We start from the raw sequence: 15,892 nt of genomic DNA, 5'->3' as shown, positions 1-15,892 counted from the left end.
ATGAGATAACCAGGCCTGGGAAGCCTTGCTGAAGTAACCAAAAACTTTTGGAACCTTCTGGAAACCTCATGAAACCTCTTCCTAAGTGCATCTAGGGATTTTCCTTCTTTTCTCAAGCCTCGTTTTTCTTATGATTTCCATTTTGGCATCCAGATCTATGGCTTTTTAAACATGGTGGCGGGAACTCATCTGGCAGGCTTGCCTGCTTCCCATTTTGGGGCATATTCAGTAGGGGATTCTCAGCAAGGGATTTTGCTTTTGGAGCATAGTGAAAGCCAGCATGGTTTGTGTGTTGGACTAAGACTCTGAAGATCAGGGTATGAATTATGGCTTGGCAACGGAAACTCACTGGGTGACCTTGGGCAAGTCACTCTCTCAGCCTCAGTGTACGGCAATGACAACCCCACTTCTGAAGAAGCTTGCCAAGAAAACCTCATGATAGGTTCGCTTTAGGGTTGCCATAAGTCAGAAACGACTTGAATGCACACAATAACAAAGTAAAGGATTCCTAGAGGCAGCTGCTGTTTACTATGCCCTGGCCCATCAGTGGTTTTCCATGGCTGAGCAGAGATTTGAACCCTGGTCTTCCAGAGCCCCAGCCAACACCTAAGCCCCACACCGGAACCCCTTTTACATGTTATTTTATCATATTGTATCTTTATAATAAATTTCATTTTGGAATGAAGAAACATCTCCAACATCAAATATGAGAAAAGGGAGAGGGGTTGAAGGAATGTTATGAAGAAAGTGATGGACCCTGTAATTCCTCTACCAAACTCTTAAGAGAGTATGAAAAGGGTGAATTTGGAGGAAACAGGACATGTTAAAGATCTTCACAAACTTGACTGTCAATGGTATATGACATAATAGCCTTGACAATCAAAAGTCTCCAGATAAATGTATGGTCTGCTTTAAATCTTTAAGAAGTTAATATTATTAAGACTAGTTGGCAAAAGAAGACACTAGGGCTCTCAAATCTATCTGGAATATTCTGGTCTACTTCCCAAGTATTCTGGCTCAGAGGTTGCCCCGAATTCCCTCCATTCCCTTGGCACTCCAGAGTGAAGCCGGGCTGCTGTTTACACATACTTCCCACTGTGCTGTCTGGCATCACTTGTACCAGTGTAAGCCAGTCCGAGGCCAAAAATGTGGTGCCCAGCATCAATCACATTCTGACTTGAGAAGCGACTTGCACTGACAATAGCGATGCCAGGCAGCACGTGTTGTAAACACTTACCTAGTATCACTTTGGATTTTCTGTGCAAATCTGGAGCAAATAGTGAGGGTTTTCTTTAAATGCGGTTTTACAGAGATATGACCCAGATTCCCTGTGGAACTCCCAGTTCCATGTGAAGTCTGTCCATAGTAGAATTGGGCCTTTGGCCTTGCATTATTTGGACAGGACGATGTTAGGTATGGGGGGAAACTGGGTCCTATGTAGCCAAGCCCAAAGATTGCTTTCACAATCTGGAATTAGGCATGACGTTAAGCCATTCTTCCTCACAGATTAGTAATGTAAGTGGAAAAATAAAACAACTTTTAAAGTTTTATTGTTGTCTTCTTGCTCACACCGATATGGTCCCTTGAACAGTATTCTTTTTCACAGGGTGGACTTTGTAAAATGTGGATTAATCATCCATCAAATCTTTGCATCATTGCATGTGGTAACCACATTTCTAGTTTCCCCCCATGTCTCTGATGAGATGTGAGGTGTGCATTTAATACAGAATCTCTTGGCACATAATAAATATTTATATTGTTTCAACCCATCATGATTTTTAGTTACAAGTCCATTTCTTTACACTAAAGCTCCTTCCACCTTCCCAAGCACTGATACAATTTCTTCCTGCTGTGGATTGCCTGATGTTGGGTTCAAGGGTTGTGTTCAAATGAAGCTCCAAGCACTGCTATGGTTCTTCCCTCAGTGTGCGTCTTTTGATGTTGGCTTAGGCTTCCATTCAAAATGAAACCGTTTCCATACTCTATGAATCCGTATGGTTTCTCCCTTGTGTGAGCATTCTGATGAGCAATGAGGCCTCTCCTTCTAGTGAAACTCTTGCCACACTCCAGACATTTATATGGTTTCTCACCCATATGAATTCTCTCGTGTTTCTTGAGATTTGTTCCCTGATTGAAAGCCTTTCCACACACCATACATTTGTAGGGTTTCTCCCCTGTGTGGATTATTTGGTGAATAGTGAGGTAATTTCTCACATGGAAGCCCTTTCCACACTCCAAGCATTTATATGGCTTTTCGCCAGTATGGGTTTTTTGATGTGTACTGAGCTGATTGTTCTGACTGAATGACTTTCCACACTCTAGACATTTAAACGTTTTTTCCTCAGAATGGATTTGTTGATGTCTGCTTAGGCTTCCACTCAAAGTGAAACCTTTCCCACACACCATGCATACATATGGTTTCTCCCCTGTGTGAGCACTCTGATGAGCGATGAGGCCTTTCTTTCTAGCAAAACCCTTTCCACACTCCAAGCATTTATATGGTTTTTCCCCAGTATGAATTTTCTGATGCGTACTGAGGTGTTTGTTCAGATGGAACCTCTTTCCACACTCCAGACATTTATAAGGTTTCTCCCCTGTGTGGATTCTCTCATGTTTCCTGAGATTTGTCCTCTGATTGAAAGCCTTTTCACACACCATACATTTATAGGGTCTCTCTCCTGTATGGATTCTTTGATGAGTAGTGAGGTTTTTTCTTACACGGAAGTCCTTTCCACACTCCAAGCATTTATATGGTTTTTCCCCAGTATGAGTTTTTTGATGCATACTGAGGTGTTTGTTCTGATGGAACAACTTTCCACACTCCAGACACTGATATGGTTTCTCTCCTGTGTGGATTCTCTGATGTTTCCTAAAATTTGACTTCTGATTGAAAGCCTTTCCACACAACATACATTTATAGGGGGTTTCCCCTGTGTGGATTCTTTGATGGATAGTGAAGTTCTTTCTCACACTGAAGTCCTTTCCACACTCCAAGCATTTATATGGTTTCTCATCCCCTGAGTGAACTCTTAGATGAGAAGAGAGGTCTGTGCTCAACCTGAAATTCTTTCCACACTTCAAACACTTAAATGGCCTCTCATCAGTGTGAATTCCAGAATCGGTTCTTTTCTGTTCTTGTGAATCCTCTCGTAGTTCTCCCATAAACCAGGTTTCATAATGATAATCTGTTGGAATGAAAAGGGAACCTGTGATGAGACTGACTTAAAAGGAATCACAGATCACTGAAGAAAGGCAAATAAAATCCTCAGAGAAAAGGCAAACCTCATTGCCGACTTGCATTAACCGGCAACTGGAATAACACAGAACTCTGTGAGATCATGGGGACCTAAATACAATACCTGCATTTATGTAGCTCAGAATACTGATCTTATATAACTTTCATAAAGTTGAAGGCTTTAATGGCCGGCCTCCATAGTTTTTGTGGGGTTTTCGGGCTATGTGGCCATGTTCTAGAAGAGTTTATTCCTGACATTTCACCTGCATCTGTGGCTGGCATCTTCAGGGAATATATCTATTCAATACAGAGATACCCAACTCTCTTCAAGGCCAGCATTCTCTGAAGATGCCAGCCAAAGATGCTGGTGAAACGTCAGGAACAAACTCTTCTAGAACATGGCCACATAGCCTGAAAAACGCACAAAAACTATGTATGGACTTCATTTAACCATAATGGCTTATGGACATTACAAAATGGTCACTTTTAACTTAATTAGAATATAATATTTCTATTGCAATGCCTTGCTTTTGCAAATAACTTATACAATGGTGGCAAATAATACCCAGTCAATTCCAGTGCTTAAAGTGGAAAATTCTTAGAAGGCAGATGCATCCACATGGAAGCCAGCCTGGTGTAGTTGTTTGAGTGTTGGATGATGATTCTGGAGACCAAGGTTTGATTCCCAGCTTGGTCCTGAAATGCACTAGGTGACCTTAGGCAGGTCACATGCTCTCAACCACAGGGGAAGGCAATGGCAAATATCCTCTGAACAAACCTTTCCAAGAAAACCCCACCCCACTCTTAGGGTCACCATAAGTCAGAAACAACTTCAACAATGGTACCTCTGGTACCAAAGGTTCTCTTGAAAAAGTAAAGCCCAGGAATGCAACTACTTTGTTAACTGACATATACCTGGATATTACACACTTTTGTTTTTACAAAGAGTTGAAAGTGGGTTATGGGAACTCTCAAAACCAGGGACATAGGTCTTTGAAGTCTGGTAAAGTCACGTAAGTGCATGTGGCAATCTTATATAAAGCCCCAGCCAGATCCCAGAGGTAGTGTTTCTCCTTTCCAGAAAATCTGTCTAGCCTGCAGTAAGGAGCTGGCTGGTATACAAGAAAGAAAACTTTGTTAATATTTTGTTATACCTTACAAAGAAATAACTTCATTAATGTGAACTGCCAAAAAGCACAATTTAAAAAGGATGTTGAGAAACTGGAGCGTGTCCAAAGGAGGGTGACTAAAGTGGTGAAGGGTCTGGAAACCTTGCCCTATGAGGAATGACTTAGGGAGATGGGGATGTTTAGCCTCGAGAAAAGAAGGTTAAGAGGTGATATGATAGCCCTGTTTAAATACTTGAAGGGATGTCATATTGAGAAGGGAGCAAGCTTGTTTTCTGCTGCTCCAGAGACTAGGACCCGGAACAATGGATGGAAGTTACAGGAAAAGAGATTCCACCTCAACATTAGGAGGAACTTCCTGACAGTAACGGCTGTTTTGACAGTGGAACACACTCCCTCAATGGAGAGTGGCGGAGTCTCCTTCTTTGGAGGTCTTTAAGCAGAGGCTGGATGGCCATCTGTCGGGGATGCTTTGATTGAGATTCCCTGCTTGGCAGGGGGGTTGGACTAGATGGCCCTTGAGGTCTCTTCCAACTCTATGATTCTATTGGAAAAATATATTTAAATTAATAAAAGAGATACTTCAGATAGAACTAACACTGGATCCACAGATCTTTTTACTGAACATGATTAATAGATTAGATGAAAAAATAGAGAAAAAGCATGGTCATATAATCCTATATATGATTACCACCGCTAGGATATTATATGCACAATACTTGGAAACTGATCAAATCCCAACAGGAGAGGAATAAGATAAGCAATGAACATGGACTTACTTACAGCAAAATTAAGAGGTAAAGAAAACCTAGACGAATGGGTATGTCTTTATGAGTTTGGGAAGAAAAAGAGATGGAAATTCATGTAGAGGACTGTAAAATAAATGGAAAGATAAGAAATAAATTACAGACAATGAGTCAATAAAACTGTAGAGATAAAAAGGTATGTCAGGAAGTTCAGAAGAACAGATTTAAAAGCAAACAACAAGAAACTAGAAAATATTGGTTTAGAGAAAAGTTTCAATTAACAACAGTCTTGACCAGATAAATGTTGTGTAATTGTAAAGATATGTGTTGTCTTGTTTAGAGAAATCAAAGTAGATATGTCAATATGTAAATGTGTATATGTTTTTGTTCTTATTTTTCCTGTTTCTTCTTCTTCTTGTTGTTGGTGTCTTTTGATTCTTGTTCTTTTTACACAATATAAATCTACCAAAAAAAAAAAAAAAAAAGTGAAGTCGAAAGCTTCCATGGTTTTTTTGTGGGTTTTTCGGGCTATGTGGCTGTGTTCTGGAATAACAGAAATAAGCTCTTCAAGAACACAGCCACATAGCATGAAAAACCCACAAAAACTAGCTTCATTAAACTTATATTTTGCTATATGAGAAATAATACAGAAACCCATGCCACCTGGAGATTTGGGTACACACCAAGTTCAAACAAGAGTCTCTCTGTGTTGCCTTGGTCCAATTATTCTCTTTACAACCACCTTCATCATAGGATTGTTGTGTGGCTAAATGGAACAATTTATTTATTAATTTAAAGACTTTGTTTATTGCCTTTTAAAAACCACACTATCCCAATCAAAGAGAGGAATAAAAAGAAAAAAGGTTTCCCCTAAAACAGTTTTAAAATTCACTATTTAAAAAACAGCTACTGAAAACAATTTGTCGTTTATTCACATAACAAACCTGTGAGGTAGGCTGGCCTGACATAGAGTAATAGATCTCAAAAACTATTCAAAAACAGCTTTATAAATACAGCCTTTCCCCAATTTTAAAATGTATTTTTGATTGCTGTTTCCTGGTTGCCCTGGATTCAACCTCAATCCTGGAGGTTGGAGCCCAATCCAGTTAGGCCTGACGTTCAGGCACACTACCCTAAGAACATGTCCCACTGAACTCAGGGAGACTGACTTTATAATAGGATCACATAGGATTAGATCTACTTTGTTTTAATTTTGTTTAATTTAATTTAAACTGTTTTGTTATAAACTAGGAGAAAGACAGGGTATAAATTAAGTAAGACAGAATCACAGAGTTGGAAGAGACCCCAAGGGCTATCCAGTCCAACTCCTTGCCATGTAGGAACTCAATCAAAGCATCCATGACAGATGGCCATCCAACCTCTGTTTAAAGACCTCCAAAGGAGACTCCACCACCCTCTGCTGAACAGCCCTTACTGTCAGGAAGTTTAATAGGTGGAAAGGTAGTAACAAAGAAAAAAGAAGACAAATTATTTTAGTTAATCACTGTTGTTGCTGTGTGCCTTCAAGTTGTTTCTGACTTATGGCAACCCTATCATTCCATTTTCAATTTCATTTATGTTAGAAAAATGAAATGTGTAATTATAGATTCAGTTGCCAGTTTTAAGTTATAAAAATGTACCTTGATTCCCATCTTGGAAGGAAGACAGGATATAAATTCAATAAATAAATAACAAATAAATAATTTTTTAAAAAAACTTATGCAAAAACAATTTTAGCTGTACTACGTTTTAATTTTGTTTTTTAAACAAGTTTAAGTTCCTTGCCAGGATAAAGGAAAGGCGTTAATTCAATACAATACAATATAAAAGCATCCACAACTTGCACTGTTGTATTCGTAACCTGCCATTATCAACCAGGGAAAGAAGGAGCCTTACCCAGGGAAGCCACGAGCCTCCAGGTCTCCTCCATGACTTCCCCATGAAGAGCCTTTTGCTGAGCATCCAGCAGAGCCCATTCCTCCTCTGTAAAATACACGGCAACATCCTCAAAAGTCACTGGGCCCTGAAAGAAAAAGAAAATACTTTCTCTTTACAGATAAGTTTTTAAAAAAAACCAATGAAAATAAATGCCAGGTGAGCTGGCTTTTATCCTCAGGACACAGAACTCCGGGGTGGCATTTACAACTTTCTCAGCGGGAAGCTTTGAAAAAAGCAAAGAGAAGGTGCAGAGATGTTAGAGCCTGCAGGGTGATGGAAAAATTCAGAATTCCCCCCCTGTTCCCTCTTCTTCACAGTCCTATTTAGTAGAAAAACTAGGAGGAAAATGGCATATGGAATATTTTCCATTATACAGATAAATAAACTGTTACAGAAAAGTGCTCATATTTTTACTTCCTCAAAATTACTTCTCAATATTATGTAACAGGAAGACTTTTATTGACAGTACGTCAGTATGTCAGATGTGACAATCATTTTATTTACAAATAAATGGAGTGGCAATGGGTAGAAGGATGCTGTGGCTCAGCGGTTAAGGTGCTGACTCTGATGATTGTAAGGTTAGCAGTTCGAGACCCAACCAAGAGCCACATGACAGAGTGAGCTCCTGTCACTAGTCCCAGCTTCTGCCAGCCTAGCAATTTAAAGCATAAAACTGCAAGTAGATGAATAGGTACCACTTTGGTAGGGAAGTAAGTGTGTGTGTGCAGTCATGCTGGCCACATGGTCAAAGAGTAATCTTTGACAATGCTGGCTCTTCCGTTTACTAATGGAAACAGTCGGACACAACATAATAACCTTGTCAAAGGGGAATACTTTTACCTTTACCTTTATACTGGCTTATAGAAGAAGATTTGCTGTACAGGTATTGAGGTATTATTGCATACTTCATTATGTGTACTTTTCTGACCTAATTAGGAATTCTCTGCCAGAGGTGGTTCTGTTGGCTTCCTCTTTGTCTTCTTTCTGCAGGCGGGCAAAGACCTTTTTATTTAGACTTTGGCTCTTAACTGGATGTAGCAGAAGCTTTTAATAGGGCTGTTGTGGTTGCATCTCTTTATTATGTTTTAAATGTGATTTAATAGAACTGATGTCTGGTTGTTGCTGTTTTAATTGTATTAACAGTTTTTTTAGCTGTACAAAATCCTGTAACATTCACGTGGTCACCATAAATTCAATAGGTGACTTGAAGACACACAGATACAAATTCATCTTTAACTGTACTTTGTTTTAACTTGTATGTTATCTTTCTGTAAGCTGGTAGAAAGGCAGGATATAAATTAGTTTAGATAGATAGATAGACAGATAGATGAGGGCTAATGCTTTTAGTTAATCATTACTAGACTGAAGAATCTAATTCAGTTTCATTTACCTTAGAAAAATAAAATTTGTAATTATTAGATTTACGTTTAGTGGCCGATTATAAGTTTCAAACCCGCATCAAAACCTTTATTGAAAGTGGAAATTTGTAATTTTTACATTTATGTTATGCTTATTTTGGTTTTTAAGGTGCCCATGAGTAGCTAAAAATGGCCTTATGGGGGGATATGTGGGGATATGTGATCTGTGGGCTACACGTTCCCCACCTTACTCCCAATATTTTTGTTTTTTGGTTCCAAAATCTTTTCCGCAAATAAAACAAAATTGCTCATGTTGAACTTTCACACTCTAAACAGTCAGTGTTTCCAATAAACAAAAGAAACATTTCTCCTTAATAATTATATGTATGCTAAATTGTTTATGTGATGGCTCTGGCGGCACAGTGGTTAAATGCCTGTACTGCAGCCACAACGTTGTGTGTTTGATCTCATGGGGTTCCAAGGTCCACTCAGCCTTGTATCCTTCTGTAGGTCACTAAAATGAGTACCCAGCCTGTTGGGGGAAATTGGCTTACACGCTGAAAACTGCTTGGGGAGTGCTTAGTTCACTGATAAGGGAGATAGAAATGTACTTGCTATTGCTGTTGCTCAGTGGTTAAGATACTTACTCTGATTACTGCAAGATGGGCAAGTCAGCAGTTGGAGGCCCAAGTGCCGCATAAAGGAATGAGCTCCTGTCACTAGTCACTAGTCCCAGCTTCTGCCAACCTAGCAGTTCAAAAGCATGTACAAGTGCAAAAACATGTACAAGATAAATAGGTACCACTTCAGTGGGAAGGTAAAAGTGTTCAATGAGTCATGCTGGCCACATGACCATTGGAGTCATCTTTGACAATGCTGGCTCCCTTGGCTTAGTAATGGAGATGAGCACTGTCCTCCCAACAGTCTGAGATGACTAGACAATCTTGTTAAGGGAAGACCTTTACTTTTACCTTAAATTATTTTACTGTGTGCTTTTTAAATACAATTCTTTATGTAACTGTTGTTACCTTGCATAAGTGTGATTCTAGCCAGGTTATAAATAACATAAAATAAAAATCCAAACTGCAGTGCTGTTGTGTATATTCAAATCATTTCTGACTAATGACAACTCTGCAACCAACTGATCATGACTTTTGTGTGTGTGTCTGTGTGTGTGCGCGCACACAAAATTTGTTCAGGGGGTTTGCCATTGCCTTCCTCTGGGGCTGAGACTGGAGTGTGTGAGTTAAACAAGGTTACCCTGTGGGTTTCTCAAATCCATAGATGTTCTCCAGAGTTGCAGTCTAACAATCAAACTACTTCAGCATGCTCTGAAACTTAATATTATCAACCAGGGAAAGAAGGATCCTTACCCAGAGAGGCCACAATCCTCCAGATCTCCCCCATAATGTCTCTATGAAAAGCCTTCCGCTCATCATCCAGCAGAGTCCACTCCTCCTTTTTAAAATACACGGCAACATCCACTAATAACCTGAAAGAAAAAGAAAGTATTTTCTCTTCACAGATAAGTCAATAAAATCTTTGGAAGTAAACTGCAAATGAGCTGACTGAGTATTATCCTTGGGATGTAAAACTCCCCAGTGTTATTCATAACTTTCCCCGTGGGCAGCTTTGACAAAACGAAAGAGAAGGAGCAGAGATACGAAGGTCTGCTGGGAGAGCGAGGAAGGGAGAATTTGGGAAAATATTTTTTTTCCCTTTCTCTCCCCCCATCCATCTTATTTTCCAGAAAAAAATCAGGGGGAAATGGATTATACTGTACTTTCTATTATAATGATGACTAAAATGTTATTAAAAAGTGCTTATATTTTTACTCCCACAACATAATTTCTAAGTACTATGTAAGAGGAAAACTTTTATGGAACACGCACAGTGTTATTCCACTGAAATTCTTGCCCAGTTCTGTTTATGTAAACTGCTTGAAACTACAGAGAACAGGAGATGACAAAATCTTTTTCTTTTACTAATATTAATGGTTTGTTTCGTTTTTCTGCCAAACAGAATTATATGTGACAGATTTTATAACAAAGTGTGTATCCATATTACAAAAATACAGCATTTTGTTATCTCAATGACTGTATTCTCCCATATTAACCTGACCATGTTTTGAAATCTTCTGGGAAGGTTCTTCTTTCTGTATCCTTCACAGGTATATCTGCAGGAAACAAGAGAGAAGACCTTCTTGGTGGCTGCTTCCAGCACTCTGGAACTCCTTTCCCAGAAGTTAGACTGACACCTGCCTTGCTGTCTTTCTTGTTGTGGGCGTTGTTGTCTTCCACTTATGACAATCCAAAAGTGAACCTATCGCAGGGTTTTTTTGGCAAGATTTGTTCAGACTGGATGCCTTTGCCTTCCTCTGAGGCTGAGTGTAACTTACCCAAGTTCATCCAGTGGGTTTCCATGTTCAAGCGATGATTCGACTCCTAGTCTCCAGGGTCGCCGTAAGTCAGAAACACCTTGAAGGCACACACCACAACGAAGTTCTGTTTTAGACACAAATGGAACATATGTAGACTTAATTCCTCTCAGGACTAAAAGTGACCTTGCCAGAGCAGAGCAGTCATTTACATTAAATTCCCCCCTCTGGGGGCCAGCTGTTGATTTTAGGAGGCTCAGGCTGTTTGACCCCCATGTGGGCCAGTCCTTCCATTTGCAATGGTGGGGATCATGCAGCCCTGTGGATGCCGCTGGATGGCAACTTCCAGCATTTGTCACTATTAAGTACACTAAGACTGCTGGGAGTTGCAGTGCAACAGCAAGAAGGCTGCACAATTCCTATCCCCTGGGGTAAAATGGGGAAGGCGAGGAGCAAAGATTGTCTGTGCCACAAAAAGTCTGCAGATGCTGAAATCTGCGGATACAGAGGGCCTACTGCATTGTACTGTACTCTAGCTCTTATTTAAAAAGGATCCATCCCCTGGAGAAAGGCAAGAGAGTAATCTGTCCTGGAAGCACTGACCCCCCCCCCCCCATACTCTCTCATCCATCCAGCCTTTAAGGTGAGCAAAGTTATGCCTGTTAGAATTTTCTAAGCTCTCTGGCATTGTGTTGCTTTGCTTTATTCTTAGACCCCTAGTTACATGCCCCTAAAGTTTATCTTTGACTTATCCATGGATCATATCAAAATCCATAGACAAATACATAGGATAAACTATGAAAGTGTATGCTGCAACTTTGATTGCATAGTTAGTCTCAAAGGTGCTGCAAAATCCCTTTGTATCCTTGCAGCCATTGCTCTGGGTCCTGTTCTCTGGAGCAGCAGAAAACAAGCTTGCTCCCTCCTCAATATGACATCCCTTCAAATATTTAAATAGGGCTATCATATCACCTCTTAGCCTTCTCTTCTCCAGGCTAAACATCCCCAGCTCCCTAAGGCGTTCCTCATAGGGCATGGTCTCCAGACCCTTCACCATTTTTGTCGCCCTCCTTTGGACACGCTCCAGTTTCTCAATGTCCTTTCTGAATTGTGGCGCCCAGAACTGGACACAATATTCCAGGTGGGGCCGGACCAGAGCAGAATAGAGTGGCACTATTACTTCCCTTGATCTAGACACTATATTTCTATTGATGCAGCCTAAAATTGCATTGGCCTCTTTAGCTGCCGCATCGCACTGTTCACTCATGTTCAACTTATGGTCTACTTGGACTCCTAGATCCCTTTCACACGTAGTTTCATTCAGCCAGGTGTCCTCCATCCTATATCTGTGCTTTTCGTTTTTCCGCCCTAAGTGCAGTACCTTACATTTCTCTGTGTTGAAGTTCATTTTGTTAGCTTTGGCCCAGATTTCTAGTCTATTCAGGTCATTGTGAACTGTGATCCTGTCCTATGGAGTATTAGCTATTCCTCCTAGTTTGGTGCCATCTGCAAGGGAGAGGAGCCACAACAAAGCCTCCCAGTCAATGAAGCTCCTAACCCCTTCCTTCCCCTCCTCCTCCTCCTCCTCCTCCTCCTCCTCCTGCCCCACCATCTCCCCTTCTTCTCACCCAGATAGGCAACAGGGGAAGCTTTTCCTTGATGCACCAACCGGAAGTGAGAATTCCACTTCCTATCTAAGTAGGAAGACTGGAAGTCAGGCCGACAGAAAATACCGGAAGTGGTGTGTGATTGGTCTGTGCTGTGAAAGACCCGCCCTCTTTCCCTGCCACTCAAATTCTGTTCCTCTCTAGGATTCGTAACTCGGTCCCCTGAACCCTTGGAGGGCCAAAGAGGAGGCTCCTCTTCTTGCTTCTTTGGAGGCAGCAGCAGGAGCCAAGATACCAAAACCATACCTTTAAATTACAATGTCATGTGCAGCACGCCCTCATTGTTTTATACAGTCGCCCCTCAGTTTTTGTGGGGGATCCATTCCAGATCCTTCCCCCCCTCGCTGCAAAAACAGAAAACTGCTGCTATTCAAGCCCCATTGGCTTGAAGTCAGCACGCACCGATCGGCGTGTGCCCCTTTCCCCCTCTCCATTTATCACTCACAAAGGGGCGAGGGACGCGGATTCTAAGTCCGCGAAAACAGAGGGCTGTTTTACATGTTTTCATGTGGCTAGAGTGAAAATCTGGTTAAATGTGATGTTTCTAAAGAAAGAAGGGAAATGCCTCAGATCGTTTCTGCAAAAAAGCAGATGTCTGAAGAGCACACCTGGCGGAAGGAGCCTTCTACGTGTGAAAGGGATCTAGGAGTCCAAGTAGACACAAGTTGAACATGAGTGAACAGTGTGATGCAGCAGCTAACAAGGCCAATGCGATTTTAGGCTGCATCAATAGAAGTATAGTGTCTAGATCAAGGGAAGTCATAGTGCCACTCTATTCTGCTCTGGTCAGGCCTCACCTGGAATATTGTGTCCAGTTCTGGGCGCCACAGTTCAAAAAGGACATTGAGAAACTGGAGCATGTCCAAAGGAGGGTGACTAAAATGGTGAAGGGTCTGGAAACCATGCCCAATCATCATCATCGTTGTTTATTTATATCCCACCTACTCCGATTAGGACCAAGGTGGCTAACAGTAAAACAGTCAAAACATAGTAAAATAACAATATATAATAGTCCCCTCCCCCCTTAAAATAACAATTAAATCACAGTTATTTTTAAAAAATTCATACTAAAAAGAATCATTAAACAAATAAAAACAAATAAACCAGAGAAAGGGTGCAAGAAGATCAATAGGCTACATAATACTCTACTCAATGGGTGGCTGAACTATTCTGGAAAGGCCTGTAGGATGAGATCCGTCTTGACAGCTTTTTTAAAGCCGTCCACACTTGTACTGTCGTCCGACAGGCCGTTCTATAGTCTGGGAGCGGTTGCCAAAAAGGTCCTCTGGGTCGCCATAGCTGTTCTGGTCTTCACCAGTTGTAATAAATTCTTCCCAGAGGACCTGAGGGCATGGGGTGGATTATACAGGAGAAGGCAATCCCAGAAAGAGGTTAGACCCACCCAAGCCATGTAGGGCTTTAAGGGTCATAACCAACACTTTGTACTGCACCTAGAAACCAATGGGCTGCCAGTGGAGTGATTTTAGGATAGGTCTTGCATGGTCATTTCTGGTTTTACCTGTGACCAACCAGGCTGCCATATTCTGAACCAGTTGAAGTTTCTGGACTAGGAACAAGGGTTGCCCCATGTAGAGTGCATGAAGGGAGTGGGTTCACTGTCAAACAGCATTTATTGTCAGGAAGTTCCTCCTAATGTTGCGGTGGAATCCCTTTTCCTATAGCTTACATCCATTGTTCCGTGTCCTATTCTTTGGAGCAGCAGAAAACAAAGTTGCTCCATCCTCAACATGACACCCCTTCAAATATTTAAACAGGGCTATCATGTCACCTCTTAAAGAAGCAAAGTTTGCTTGGTATCAAAACTCAGTGAAAGCCTTGGCATTTGGCACTCCACATGTTAAAACCACCAGAGCATGGGGGTCCTAGAGAGGAAGGAAATGGCCATGAGGGGGATGGCAAAGATGGGTGTACCTTCCCGCACCTCCCCTCACCTCCCTTCCCCCAAATCTCTCTTCTTCCCAAAAATTGGGTTTTAGGATGATCTGGATGGGATATTGTCAGCACTATTTGCTGCAAGCAATAAGGTAAAAGAGGCATTTAAGGGGGGGGGGAGGCTGGTTGAGGAGTATGAAATTTGGTAATTCCTGGAGCAGAGATTACAATTTTCAACATGAATTATTTCCATTTGTTCCATATAACTCCAGCCTTGCCTTTCTTCCAGGGAAAAATGCAAGATCCTCCAACTCTTTCTGTTTTAAAAAATCTTCACAACATCCCTGTGAGGTAGGCTAAACTTTGGTCCTACAGATTTTTGGACTTCAGCTCCCAGAATTCCTGACTGTTGTCCAAGCTGCCTGGGGCTTCTGGGAGCTGAAGTCCAAAAGCCTGGAGGACAAAAGTTTGGGCATCAAAGAATCTAAGGTAGAAATAATGCAGTTTGACACCACTTAAGCTTCTATGGCTCCATGCTATGGCATTCTGGGATTTGTAGTTTGGTGCGGCTGTCGGACAGGGAAGGCTGTTTTGCACAAGACTACACATCCCAAGATTTCATAGCTTTGAGCCATGGCAGTTAAAGTGGTATCAACCTGCATCAATTCTGCAGTGGGATTGTGTCATTATGGAGCCAGCATGGCATAGCAGTTTGAGTGTTGGCTTGTGACTCAGGAGACCAAGGTTTGATTCCCCACTTGGCCATGATACCCACTGGGTGACCTTGGGCAAGTCATACTCTCTCAGCCTCCAGGGAAGGCAAGAGCAAACCTCCTCTGAAGAAATCTTGCCAAAAAACAAAACAAAACAAAAACCCTTGATAGAGTCTCCTTAGGGTTGATTTAAGCTGGAAATGAACTGAAGGTGCACAACCACAAAGACAAGCACTAAACCCTCTGGGACTGCTGCCACACTGGGTTCAGTTTGCTCTAAGGAAGTCTTTCCCTAAACTGGCATCCCCCAGATGCCTTACTCTCATCATCCTTGGCCAGCCTGGCTGGAGAATGTGCTGTCTGGGACTGATGAATATGATATAATTTTTCTTTAACCCAACACAGTCCACATTACAATGGGATTGGAACTCTATCTACTATAGGGGCAGATTAAATACAATATTGGGAGCCTTTTGTGGCCCTCCATATCTCCAGGGTCCCCAGACTGGCTAAAAAGTAATGGTGAATTGCCTCTTCTATAAGCTTATAGGAGTGGCAAGTCACCTTTCAAATAGGTTGCACCCCTTCTTACACTATGTAACAAAGGGCAGGAAGGGAAATAGTGAAAAAGTAGATTTCCAACTACTCCAATTTTGTTTTTTGGGCAATTTTGGCTGTCCATATGCCCTTTCCCCAAGGGTGCAATGGACCAAAAATTGGCTCCAGACCTGCCTCCATTGCCCATCCCTGATGTTCAGGGAGTATGTTTTAAGGGGAAATCTTGCTAGTCCTGTGTTAGAAACCCTTCATTCTTGGTGCATCTACTCTGTAGAATTAA

General features: G+C 41.4%; 1 protein-coding gene across 4 annotated transcripts; it reads right to left on the bottom strand.

Annotated features, from left to right (window-relative positions):
• Positions 1 to 1,533: 1,533 nt before the first annotated feature.
• LOC149320516 (uncharacterized) lies at positions 1,534 to 12,445 on the bottom strand. Of its 4 annotated transcripts, none has more exons than XM_089501463.1 (5): positions 12,410 to 12,445; positions 10,803 to 10,908; positions 9,778 to 9,896; positions 7,005 to 7,131; positions 1,534 to 3,185 (listed from the first exon to the last, which is right to left on the bottom strand). In XM_089501463.1, exons 3-5 carry the CDS (start codon positions 9,883 to 9,885, stop codon positions 1,873 to 1,875), a joined length of 1,548 nt encoding a protein of 515 aa, XP_089357589.1. In that variant the 5' UTR covers positions 9,886 to 9,896; positions 10,803 to 10,908; positions 12,410 to 12,445; the 3' UTR covers positions 1,534 to 1,872. The 4 variants fall into 4 exon arrangements, with proteins under 4 accessions (XP_089357589.1, XP_089357591.1, XP_089357590.1 ...); XM_089501465.1 differs by having other exon boundaries at positions 10,803 to 10,881; positions 12,410 to 12,437; XM_089501464.1 differs by lacking the exon at positions 12,410 to 12,445 and adding an exon at positions 12,168 to 12,333.
• Positions 12,446 to 15,892: the final 3,447 nt, after the last annotated feature.

The sequence above is a fragment of the Sceloporus occidentalis genome, unplaced genomic scaffold, assembly GCF_023333645.1.
Source record: "Sceloporus occidentalis isolate IW3139 unplaced genomic scaffold, rSceOcc1.0.p SCAF_1, whole genome shotgun sequence".
Lineage (NCBI taxonomy): Eukaryota > Metazoa > Chordata > Lepidosauria > Squamata > Phrynosomatidae > Sceloporus > Sceloporus occidentalis.
The sequence above is the reverse complement of the archived record's forward strand: the minus strand, read 5'-3'. Positions and strand labels throughout refer to the sequence as shown.